Source organism: Centruroides sculpturatus, unplaced genomic scaffold (genome assembly GCF_000671375.1).
Source record: "Centruroides sculpturatus isolate CEXI.00-Female unplaced genomic scaffold, Cexi_2.0 scaffold639, whole genome shotgun sequence".
NCBI lineage: Eukaryota > Metazoa > Arthropoda > Arachnida > Scorpiones > Buthidae > Centruroides > Centruroides sculpturatus.
In genome coordinates, this window is record NW_019384778.1 from 322,547 (window position 1) to 336,427 (window position 13,881).

Sequence of the window (13,881 nt, forward strand, 5' to 3'; positions counted from 1 at the left end):
CAACTTTAATAAAAATAATTAAAATAATTACAACTTTACAAAAAGAGAGAAGTTGCCGATCTTGCCCCTATACCCGGGGCAACTTCGTCAATTTCTCTCTTCTTGTAAAGTTGTAATTATTTTAATTATTTTTATTTCCAAACTGATTTTAACCAGTTCTATAGTAAGGTAACATTCCAATAGACAATATGCAAAGCTTTTTTTTCAGTTTACAGCAGTATTTATTACACAAAATTTAAGTAAAGCTTAACATGCCGATCTTGCCCCGGTTTCCCCTATAAATAAATTCGACCAAAAAAAAAATCGATTTAATATTTAAAAACTAATGATATTATCCTTAAATGTAAAAGAATAATGATAGATTTAGGCGGCACTTTATTAATTATCTCATTCTAAAGATGGTAATTTAATTGCAGAGAACACCAAATATACACGATTATTCTCTTCGAAATCTTTTCAAGTAAATCATAAATGGCTTTAATTAATATGAATTACATTTCTATAAATTGTTACATCCCATTCTTATAAACAGGATTGAATGTAGTAGGAATGCATAAAGAAAATGCATTTCTATTCGTATGCATTTGTAAAATAGGATTCCTTTAAAATCATTTTTAAATTATCTTCTGATTTATCTAAGGATTTTACCTTTAAGAAATTAATTTTATATTCTTAAAATTAATTTAAGTATCTAGAACGTATATAATTGAATTTATAACTCAATTTTTAAATTTTCATTAATTTAAAATCTAATTTAAAGTTACATCACGTAGTCTTTGTTGCAACGTAAAATAATTTAATTGTACGTATCGAATTGAGAATCCGAAAAGTGCCTGACAAATTATTATTTATTTTAATTATTAAACCACGCTTTTGTAATTGTTAAGTCAATTTGTCTTATTAATGTTAATTGTACTTTACGAAAATTTCTATTTCAATGGTTTGTTATCGTAATGGTAATTACAGTGGGTGTTATAAATGAGTCACTGTTATATGTAATAAATGCTTTTTAAGTATAAAGCACGTTGGAAGAAGTTAAATTAAGATAAAAGTACTATAATTCATTATTCTTTTATTGAAGAGTAGAGAAACTCATTATGACTCATTGTATAATACTACAGTTTAATTTAAAAACATTTTTTAAATGTTTTTGAAAGAAAAAATCACGAAAAATGTATTAATAAATTAAAACATTATGCAACTTAAACATTAAACAATTGTTTCAAAAGTATGAAGAGAATTAAATGAATGCCCATTCAAGATTCTTTACTGAAACAAATGCTAAGCATTCAGATCTATTAATTGAAATAAGTCAATGTAACACAAGTTTGAATGACAAAATAATATTTTAAACAGCATCAAGTTATTTAAATAGTAAATCAAATAACAATAAGAAGCTGGAAAAGAAATGGAGTGAATAGCAGAGTGATAAGAAAACGGCCACTTCTATCAAAAACGAACAAAAGAAGAACTTGAAATTTGCTGGAAAGTACAGCAGTTGGACAGTACATATCTGACGGAAGTTATATGGTTCAACGAAACTAAAATTAACCACTTTGGATCAGATGGACGACAGTATTACCAGAAGAAGAACGATGGAGCACTCCAAGATCGATGCATTCGCCGATACTATAACATAGACGAGGTTTCTTAATGATTTGGAGGTGCATTACAGCAAAAGATGTAGGCTCATTTTTGCTGAATAGACATAAATCTTATTGCTGATTTGTATCTTATTACCATTACTAAACAATATTTATTGCCTATGTTAGCCTATCACTGAAGAAACAATAAATTATTTTACAGCATGATAACGATTCTAAGTACTTGCACGTTAAATCTTTGGTTAAATATTTGGTATCTAAAATCACCGAACACAATTGGTTTAAATTTTTAAAATCTACTTTCAAATTTAGATAATATTCTGGCTGACATAGAAGAACACTCTACAGAAATTTAATCGACACGATACTTGACACAATCCAGGAACTTTTGAAATCAATATAAAAGTATATAACTCTAAAAAGTGGTTTCCTATCAAATGATTATAAGTTTTCCCAAGATTTTTATTTATTTATTTTTAATAACAATTGTACTACATGCAAGAATATCCTTCAATAGCATACCTATTTTTAAATTTAGACTAAATACAGACATATCTATTTATATTTATAAATTTGTAATTCAAAGATTTAACTTAACTTAATTGTTCGTACAAATTTGGAAAAATCATAAGCATTGATTCATTATTAAAAAGAGCATACGGAAAGAAAATTAAAGCAAATTTACCTGCAAACCGAATGATCCTTCTCGTTAATTTGTGCATTTTGCAATGAATACATCCAGCACGAATAACTTTTCTCGGTTTGCTGGAAAAAATAAAATACAGCAATTCTCCAGCAGCGATCTGAAATATAATATGTTAATTAATTTTAATTTTCTTCTTATCATACACATTTATTATATAAACAATATATTCTGGAAATTAATTTTTATAAAAACAAATTTAAAATTCATTTAACAACAAATAAAACAACAAAAAGATTAAAAATCCACGACTTTTCATTACTGAAAATGGTTTTCGTTTTACAGTTTTTTCTAGTTTGAGCAATGAATTAATTATTTTTTTCCAGTGATTTATACAGAATTTCATTTTAAAAGATATGCATAAACCACCCGAAGGAAAATTCTACAAGCATTTAATATTTGCAATTTGTAGATTCTTTTATCTTTGTTTTAAATTTATCGTGTTGAAAAACTGCTTGAAAATTAAAAATGTTTCTTTAGTTCATTAATACATAATATAACTTAACAAGTATAAAAATATTAAAATATTAAAAAATTATTTAAATTTAGTAATTTATTGCCTTAAGATTTTTTATCCATTCAAACTTTTGATTTAATCCACTAAATTTATGCTCTAAAATTGATTTTTTTCCTTTATATATATATACAATACAATATATACAACAAAAAATGAGATGTGATTATTACATATATTTCCTGTTTTTCTTATTCTTATATAAGATATATTACTATATATTGTTATATATTTATTTATATAAAAGTAATAGTTTTTCTTTATAGCTTATATGAGAAACTACAAGTATATTTTATAATATATATTAACTTTATGAGTATATTATGATCTAATTTCCATATATCTAGTTATNGTTAAATATGGGAAATTTATGTAAACAAGGTAGATGCCATTTCTGTTAACGTGTATGTTATTCACGTTCAGTCTTAAAATAACGAATAATACGAATTTCAAAGCTAAACTTATACTTCTCCCACGTTTTTTTTTTTTTTTTTATAGGAATTGTTAATAAACAGGATAATTAGATCCCGATATTTGAAGAAAATCATCTGAATGACTAAAGAATTTAATACATTTTTTTTTCCGGTACTGACCTTCCTTTCTTATTATAAGTTCACGAATATATTAAATCTCCGCTTTACGACTAGAAAATCGTTGGAAAACATCTGGTATGACCGTTCTACCTCACCAATGAACTCATTGAAACCGAAGAAGCAAAGACTATGTGAGCCATTTTATTTCCTATAATTTTATTGTCATGCATTGAGATTTTATTCATGGGGCTAGTTCTAAGTATATACTAGCTCACACAGATGACCAATAAAACAAGGCATTCCATAGAGGCATAATAGAAAATTTCTACCAGTCGTAAAGCGGGGGTCTACTGTATATATTGATAAATAGCTGTATTTAATAATTTTTTAAGGATTATCCTCGCGTTATCATTATCATGCGACATGTGTTGATCTCTGTTTTAGACGTTAATGGAGTTTTGAATACTTGTGTGAATTTGGAAATTTTCGTTTCTAAGCTATTTGTATGCTAACTCTGAATATTTACTCTTAAATTTCCATAAAATGGATAATAATATTATTATTTATTATTAATAATCTGACACATTTGAAGGTCATTTCTGTAATAACATTTTGTATGTTTACTTACTGCATAATAAAAGTTGACTGCAAAATATATGAATTTACTATATAATCGTGTACAATAAAACATGGAGCACTCCAAGATCGATGCATTCGCCGATACTATAACATAGACGAGGTTTCTTAATGATTTGGAGGTGCATTACAGCAAAAGATGTAGGCTCATTTTTGCTGAATAGACATAAATCTTATTGCTGATTTGTATCTTATTACCATTACTAAACAATATTTATTGCCTATGTTAGCCTATCACTGAAGAAACAATAAATTATTTTACAGCATGATAACGATTCTAAGTACTTGCACGTTAAATCTTTGGTTAAATATTCGGTATCTAAAATCACCGAACACAATTGGTTTAAATTTTTAAAATCTACTTTCAANCCTTAGAATTTAAAAAAATATGATTATTTTCATTCATCTTCGTAATTCTTAAATACAGAAAAGGTCATCATAAGAGGTCTATTGGGTAAAGTAACAAGCCATAGCCCTAATTTAAAAGTATACTTTTTCTCCTCAAGGCCTGTTATAATTACTCTTTAAATATTCATCTATTTCATACAAGTAAACATTTATCAGCTTCCTTCTTGATCTTCAATAATGCGTTATTTCCTTCACTCTTCGCCTTGCCTTAATCAATTCAAAAATCGATTTTTCCTTTAGTCACTTTTTTAATTCAACTCATTAATTCACATATTCACATTTGTGTCACACTCGCATTATAAAATGTCCCTCTAGGAGTTTCCATAACTTCTTTCCATATTCTTAGCTCTCGCATAGGATTGCATTACAATCGATTCTCATAAAAATTACTTAAGAGGATGTCTTGATGAGTGGTATGAAATACTTGAATTACCAATTATGACCATTATGACTAAGCTTTATTATTTGAAAAAAAAAAAACTAGAAATATTCTCCGCTTAATTTTAATTACGCTTACAAATTACAAGAATTAATAATACTGAATCACTTGTTTGATGATCAGTGAAGCATTTCATATGTAAATTAATTTTAAATATATATAAAAATGCATTTTTAGTATATTATACAATACCATTAATAATTAATTTATGAGACTATTTTGTTTTTATATTTGATAGCTTTAAAGATCTAAAATTATTAACATACCATAATTAAAGGAAATCCAAAGACTGATGCATATAATACTGTTGGTTGAATATCTAACGGAAGAGAATAATTAGTCTGTGATGGATCCTTGGGAAGTGAAATTGAATAATCACAAAGATTAAATCCATATTTGGCTATAGGAAATTTTGAATCAAATCTGTAAAAAATACAACTATTAAAGTAAAAGAGATATTTAACGTGGCCCAAAAATCAGTTAACGAACTTTATTTTACGTTTTGAACAGAATCAAACATGATTTTAATTGTTTTCAATCACCTATCGCGGTTAACTGACTTTTGGGTCATCCTGTATTTAAAGACAATTTTATTTTTAAAATAACATATATATATTTACGATTGATATTAATAAAATTTTAAAGAATGTTTTTATCCGTTTACATCAATTGTGAAATTTAAATTTCATATATTCAGTGCTAACTTTCATTAAATATTATGGTTTGTTTATAATATTTATACGAATTTTTTAATGTAAATTTTGCTATAAATGATATTAAAAAGCATGTATATTTACCTTAAGAAATATGCTAATATGGCCAAACATCCTAACGCAAGAATTTCTAACAAAAATACAGGAATAAATGTCAGTTTGACTCTGTATACTTTATCTTCCTCGGAACATTCTGACTGGTTATCATCTGCCTTATCTTCTAATACTTTATCAATATCTTTGACGCTCTTGATGACATCGTCACTGGCAGGTTTCGTCGACATTTTAAGCTGTTAGAAGTAATAAACTATTAGTGTCATACCCATCAGATATTCTAGTAATTTATATTCAAATGATATTGGTTGAGCTGTATTAAATTCTGACAGATGTAAGAAGTGTAGTCTACAATTTTCATTTTTTAAATCAATCAAATTATGTGAGACATCCTGAAATTGTCGGTTGAAAAGTTCATTTACAATTATTACAATCTTTAAGCTAATTACATTAATTCAAACGTAATTGTATAATCTCCAACAAACAATTAACATTCGTTAATAGATAAAGTAGCGGATAATTTACTTATCTCTTAGAATGATTAATATTCTGTTTTAGGAAAAAATATATATGCATTTTTTTAAATATATTTTATATTCTTTTTATTAAAAATTCATTAGTTTGATGAAGTATATCTCTCGGTTTTTACGAAAGATATAATTTATTTTATTCCTATTTAAAAATGGGACCAAAATCAAGTCACGCTACATATGTTACGTTGTAATTATATATTTTTCAACCTTCTCTAATAGCCAATTTCTTTCACCAGCATACTTGAATGCAATGTATCATCCAGGAATAACCAATATTTTCATACTACAGGTTCTTCCTGAATGTTATTCTAGTATATTACAGCGACAAACCATGATCCATTACTTGAAAAATACAACTTTATGATAAGTAATTCTACAACAAAATGGTGTGCGACTTAATAGAAATGAATGCAGCATGTGAAACAAATGAGCATCGATCGGGATCTTCTTGGTTTCATGACGAAACATAATAACCTATTCTGATATCCCACTATCCACAAATTATATCATGCCATATACAAGTATTTACTTATTACAGAATTTTAGTTACAAAATAAAATTTGATTATAAATAGAAATATTCAAAGTTAAAAATACATTTTAATCTGAGTAATAAAAAATTTTACGACTTTAAAAACTATTAATTAAAAAATGTTTAAATCTTTACATTTATTAAAATTCTCATTTATTTTTTGATTAGTGATTTCAAGTAAGTGTTTTTACATGAAGACATCAATAAAAAATTTTTTTCGTGTAGAAGGCATTTAATTGAAAAATTACAGAAAAAAATATTAAAATTAATTTTAAAATAAATCCAGAAAATAATTTAATTTTAAACTCTTTTAAAATTTAATTATTAACCTTAGAATTTAAAAAAATATGATTATTTTCATTCATCTTCGTAATTCTTAAATACAGAAAAGGTCATCATAAGAGGTCTATTGGGTAAAGTAACAAGCCATAGCCCTAATTTAAAAGTATACTTTTTCTCCTCAAGGCCTGTTATAATTACTCTTTAAATATTCATCTATTTCATACAAGTAAACATTTATCAGCTTCCTTCTTGATCTTCAATAATGCGTTATTTCCTTCACTCTTCGCCTTGCCTTAATCAATTCAAAAATCGATTTTTCCTTTAGTCACTTTTTTAATTCAACTCATTAATTCACATATTCACATTTGTGTCACACTCGCATTATAAAATGTCCCTCTAGGAGTTTCCATAACTTCTTTCCATATTCTTAGCTCTCGCATAGGATTGCATTACAATCGATTCTCATAAAAATTACTTAAGAGGATGTCTTGATGAGTGGTATGAAATACTTGAATTACCAATTATGACCATTATGACTAAGCTTTATTATTTGAAAAAAAAACTAGAAATATTCTCCGCTTAATTTTAATTACGCTTACAAATTACAAGAATTAATAATACTGAATCACTTGTTTGATGATCAGTGAAGCATTTCATATGTAAATTAATTTTAAATATATATAAAAATGCATTTTTAGTATACTATACAATGATTCATACTAAATTTTTATGCCTACAATTTCATTAAAAACAATAAAATAATATAGCAAATAGGTTTGAATGCATTAAAAAAAAACTACACGACATATAAAATACATTCTCTATAATTACAATAAAATGTTTATTTACATAAATAATTAGTTACAATTTACTTATACAAGTAAAAAGTTTAGGAATTGTGATTAATTTTAAGAAATGTGAGAAGCAGAATACATTTGTCTCGTGTTACAAGAAGGTTAGAATTTCTTATCACATGACACGAAATCCTGAAGACAAAATGCACATTAAATGATTATGTAAATTGCGTTTATCGTAGGTAAAAATCAGTTTAAAAAATAATTTAATTCTTACGTTAACTTAACACAGAATACATAAAGTTATATGTTATCAAAAGATAACATCTCTATTTTATTGCAGTAGATATTTCTTTGATTAAAACCTTTAGATTAACTTGGAGATTTCTATTCTTAAAATTAAAACAAACAGGCTTTTATTGCATTTTTTTTCATAAAATATAACCTATTTAAAATTTATTAGAAATATATTACGATTCCCAGACACAGATCTAGAGAGTACCACAGGGCAAATCGGTCCGGATTCAGGACAAGAAGAGGCCCCAAAATTTTGTCTTCCTTATAAAAACAAAAAATGCAATGAAAATGGTACAAGTTAAAGTTTCACTTGATAAGTAATGGAATATTTGTTCTTACTCTTATATTTTTAAGGCTTTTAGAGGGGTGGGACCACTACACTAGCTTTCTCACCCTGATAATTCCATTTAATCAATGTAGAAGTCGATATTTTGAATTTCACAACATCCGAATAAGTGAACTTTATTTTTAATCATTATTAATAAATTATTATATAATTTAAAATATTCTATTTTTAAATTAAAATGACTTTTAATTACAAATACTATTAAATATAATTTGTACTTTAATAATGTAAATGTGTAAAAAATCGATATTTTCTTAAACCATGAGCTTGAAAATTGATTAGTATTACTCATAGTAACTATCATAAAAATCTGTTCAACCATTTCAAATATGTGTAGAAGGATGAAACGGTTAGTAAATTTTTAAAACAACTCACTGATGCGAAAAATTCTTTAAAATTTCTCCTTATAAAATGCTTCTTACGTTTCTTTAGTTGCATTATAGTAACATCATTTTTTTCGGTTGATTTTATTTATAAAATAAACTATTGCCAAATTAATTTATTAAAAAGTATTAATATTATTAAAAATAGTGTTTTTTAATGTCAGAAAGCATGTCAAATTATCTATTTGTTGTATAATTTTAAACAATTTTAGTTTTTAATTTTAATTTTTCGTTTATTTCATAATATTTTCTATATAAATCGTACTGTAAATTCAGAAATAATTCCTTAAATTTGCTTTATAGAATAAGTTTCTTTAATTCCTTAAAATTTCGAGCCTAGATAAATAGTAAAAGCATACAATGTCATTATCATTATATAATTTATTACTATATAAAATCATTATACATACAATTAATCACACGCAAATACTTTTTAAAGGTTTATGCTATAATTTTTAATATAATTGTGACAGATTGTAATTAAAATTGTTCAATGAAAATGAAAAAAATTAAAATATTTAATTAATTTTAAATTAAATTTTTATATTTAAAATTTTAATTTTAATACGAAGATATGAACGTAGGGGAAAAAAGAAGCGAGAAGAGGATTTTTACCATTAAAAATTATCAGTTACTTCATATTACATTGAGTTTTATCGTATATATACAGCATATAATGTAATGAAATATTTCTATATTCCTCTATAATATTGTAGATTGTATAAAATTAGATTAAAATATTCTATTAATATTCGCATTCTTTTCATAAATCTACCATATAAGAAAATCTTGCTTAAAAATTAAAATTTTAGAGTAAAAACATGTAAAAATAAAATACAATTTAACCGTAAAATTAAACAATTTGAGAATTTTATTTACTTATTTATTTATAAGTTGAAACCCTGAAAGACCATTGAATACTGCCTCTAATAACTTAACATAATATTCAAACGTTAATTTATGGTACCATGAAATGGGTTTTAAATAGAAAAAAATAATAATTAAATGAGTTTATACAAGTACAGTCAAACCTCTAAACAACGACCACGACGGGAACATAAAAAATAGACTTTGGAGGTTTTTTTACGTATTTTTGTTCAAAAACGTTCCTGAAAAAATGGTCATCGTTTAAAGGATTACAGACTATATTTATTGTAAATAAAAACTCCAAAAAATTATTTTTAATTAAAATATTTACGCTTGTCCTAATCTAATATTGTACTGTCTTTATAAAGCCATAAAAAATAAATATAATTTAAAAATTTCGAAGTTTAAACTCCCGAAACATCGTTAGAAACCAGATGAAATGATAGAAAAACAGGATAGGACATATAAACCAAAGTGCTTAATCCATTAGAAAACAGCGTGCTGTGGTGAGATCGATATTTCTCTATCGCTATATTTTTCCATAATTAATATTAATAATGTTGTGGGGTTGTTTCTAAATTTCTATTTAACCAATTCAATATTTAAATCATGACATAAAATATAGGCTATATAAGCTACGTTTGTATAATTGATTTTAATATATGCAAAATGCCTTCAATTATGTGCAAGATAATTTATATATTTTATTCATTTAAAAAGTTATTTTGAAGAAAAATTTTTAAGAATAAACTTTATATAAAATGCCCACAATATAGTAACGTTAATTGTTATACAGTATTCATTTAAATCGCACTGTAAACTCATGGTTACTTTATGTTTCAATACTGTTATTTCCTTTATTAACCGCTTCAAAATACTAAAATAAAGATGTTAAGTATCAAATTTTATAATTTAAAAAAGATTATAGTAGTAATTAGTGTTTATTTTCTAATTTATTATCGAAAATAATAGGTTTTAAGTGAAACCTTTGAGAATAATACTTTTATCTTTATAAAGTTTAACCTCATTCAATTATAAATGAACCTCAGAGTGGTGTACGAAGATAAATTTTTAAAAATCGTTCTTACAGTTCTTACCTATCTTTGATGTTTCGGGTATTTTTGTCACGTATAGACGAGATATCGTAGTGTTATTTTTGTAATGGTCTTCGGAAAAATCGTATATTTTATCAGGTTTTTTAATGGAAAAATATTAAATAAAAACAACTGAATATTCTTACCATACATATGAATTTAAATCGAACGAATTAGCTAAATTCAATAAATTCTCGTGAACCTTTATTTTTATTTTGCAGGAAATAGTGATAGAAAATTTATTTTAAATTAACAGATAAATAAATATACAAACACAATGCTTTACAACATGAAATAAAAAATAAATTCTACAGAACAACCGACTCAAATTACTAGTCCAGTTCTAATGACCTGTTAGAGAATTTTGAGATCAAAGTCCTGATCGCAGCCTTTCTTTGAACGTCTTCAGTAAAAATTATAATTTTGAAAGTGACTAAAATTATAGCGAATAAATAATTTAATAGTTTAAATTCTTCGTAAAATACAAAAATATATTTATTATAATTTTGTTTTATAAATAGCCATTTTAGATTTTCTTAATTTAAGTCCTACAAATTCGAATTGCGAAATATTTAACAGTATTATATATTAATATAAATCTTTATTTTGGAATCAGAGACATATTCAGGAGGGGAATTTTCCTGCTGAATACACCTCTGATTCTAAAGAGCAGGTTTTGAGTGGCATTTGCCTCCCAAAGCCTTAGTCCTTTAGATTTTTAAGCCTTTTTTTTAAACCTATCTACGAAGAAATTTATTTATAAATGCGTTTTCGATGCCCTCCTAACGATGACATCTGGATACGCCTCTACTTAAAGTTAAAATTTAAAACTTAAAATATTAGGTGTAAAAATAATTAAATAAATAAGCATTTATTTAGAATAAAAATATTTAAAATTTAAAAAATATATATATATCAATAAAGTAATATGCAATTTATTCCGATATAGTACGATGCAAGTTCAAAATACAGTAATAATAATTGGATGGCCGTCTTCTCGCATTTCATTAAAAAATTCCTAAAAGAGCACGATTTAAACACCTTCACTAAATTAGTTAATAAAATCTCCCAGTTTTTAATATTGGCTAATGTATTTAATAGTGTAGCATTTGTGCAGATTTAAGGTTTATTACAACACAGGCATATTTTACGCAAATGGTATTGATTTAGAAATACAGTTAACATGTTGCGAGACGCATAAACATTAAGATTAAGGAAGAAGGAGGATCTATATTTTTAGAAATCCACGTTTAACAACAATTTCGAATTTATTTAATTCGGGAAACTGGGGACCAGACGAGCAAGCATCGATTGATACTGGTCCGGTGGTTCAGCAGTAGACAATGAGTCATCAAACAGGGTGACGCACGAGGGTATGAAGGGAATTAACAGATCAAAACACGACCTGGATGAATTTCTTGCAATTAGTAAAATACACGAGGTTAAATATGGGAAATTTATGTAAACAAGGTAGATGCCATTTCTACGATATAAATTTCTTTATTATTATTATTATTTAAATCTTTCGTTTCCACATATCATAAATCAAAACTGGTTCGCATTGTTGCTGATAACACGAGATTTATACACATTAAAACTGATATATTTTATTTTAATATTTAGATTTATAGCAAATGCAGCAAAGAGCGGCTTTGTATATTTGACAGAGGCATGCTAACAGGCATGCTTGCCGTAGCATAATGGAAAGAATTTTTGTCACATAAGTAGATAGATCGAATAAGAAAGAAGCGTTACGTAGTTTAATAATTCACTTACGTGTTATAATTTCTCTCTTCTCTCAACTAAAATGTCGCAGTTAATATATGAACCGGCAGAAAAAGAAAAGACGGTTGACGCTAGGAAGTGGATGCCTCTCTGTTTCCAGACGGGCACGATGACGCATGCGCATTGGAGCCCATTTGGAGATCATGCAGAAACAAATACGAACTTCGGTTGCTTGGATCACGTTATTTACCCAGATTAAAATAATTCTATAGGTTGGTAGATAAAAAAATAAATGAAATTGGGTTAGGTTTAAATCTAATTTATCAATTAAATTTTCAAATTTTTTTAAAATTCTCATTCGTTTTCATTTTGTTTAATGCATGCAGTGATCTTTATTATCTTCATCTCCTATGGATACGTTTGTTTTCATTCTTGTTTTAATTACACTTGCAATTAATTTTACACTAACAAAATCTTCTTCGTTACGATAATATTATCCTTTATCGTAGAATTGTTACGGACGTTTTTCTTTTTTTTTTGTAATATTAAATAAATACAAATATTATAACCTATTTTTATTGTATAATTTTATAATTAGATTAAAAAATAAATAAATTATCGATGTTAATATATAGAAAAATCTCACGCTATTTGATTAAAGCATTTAATAAATGAATACAAAATATATTTGCAAATTAACTCGATGAAGAAGAGAGAAATTTAAATGTAAGCTAAACAGCTTAGGGCCTCTATCATCTTTAATGAAGGTGCTAGAGGTACGTTTACAGGAGAGAAGAAAAAGCTTCGGGCCTCAAGCTACGAGACAATTTAGGGCCCCACATTTTAAATTTATTATTTGTTGGAAAGTAAAGAAGGGTGCTATAGCTTAGGACCACGCGTGTAAATCCGTTATAAAGAATTGAAATATTAAAAATATGATATATTTTTTAAAAATGTTATATGAAGTATGTATCGAGTAAACGCTTTTGAAAACGATTCCCATTCAGTTGCACCTCGACCGGTTCTCCAATAAAGGTGCCTGAAGCCAAAAAAAGAAAAGGGGGGAACATTGGCTGTACTAGACAACTAGTTAAAGAATATCAAAACTGGTTGATGTAGTTCTTTCGATTGAGACCGAAAATTAAACTCGTATAAATTATCTACAAGATCTCGACTTTATTAATCTACTTGTTTCATTTTAATGAAACAAGTATCTTTCATTATAGTTATTATATAATTACATTTTAAATTTCTCACTTAAAACTTAAGAATTTATTCATTTTAGAAGTTTTAATAATTGGATTTCGTCCTTTTTTTCTTTTTCTATAATTCTTTTCGAAATGAATCATTTTATTTTTAGATTTTTATTAAAATAAATAAATTTATTAGTAAGTTAATAAATATTTTATTAATATTTTACACTTT

General features: G+C 25.9%; 1 protein-coding gene across 2 annotated transcripts in view; it reads right to left on the minus strand.

The window, feature by feature from the left end:
• The window catches only part of LOC111629118 (phospholipid phosphatase-related protein type 5-like), a 29,004-nt gene that overhangs the window by 12,879 nt on the left and 2,244 nt on the right, over positions 1-13,881 (minus strand). The window contains exons 1-4 of one of the 2 annotated variants that reach the window (XM_023372989.1): positions 12,508-12,652; positions 5,635-5,840; positions 5,104-5,260; positions 2,290-2,407 (exon numbers count right to left, since the gene is read on the minus strand). In XM_023372989.1, the coding sequence (XP_023228757.1) occupies positions 2,290-2,407; positions 5,104-5,260; positions 5,635-5,834 (475 nt within the window). In that variant the 5' untranslated portion in view covers positions 5,835-5,840; positions 12,508-12,652. Of the gene's footprint in view, positions 1-2,289; positions 2,408-5,103; positions 5,261-5,634; positions 5,841-12,507; positions 12,653-13,881 lie in introns of those variants that run through there. The other variant, XM_023372990.1, reaches the window with a different exon arrangement.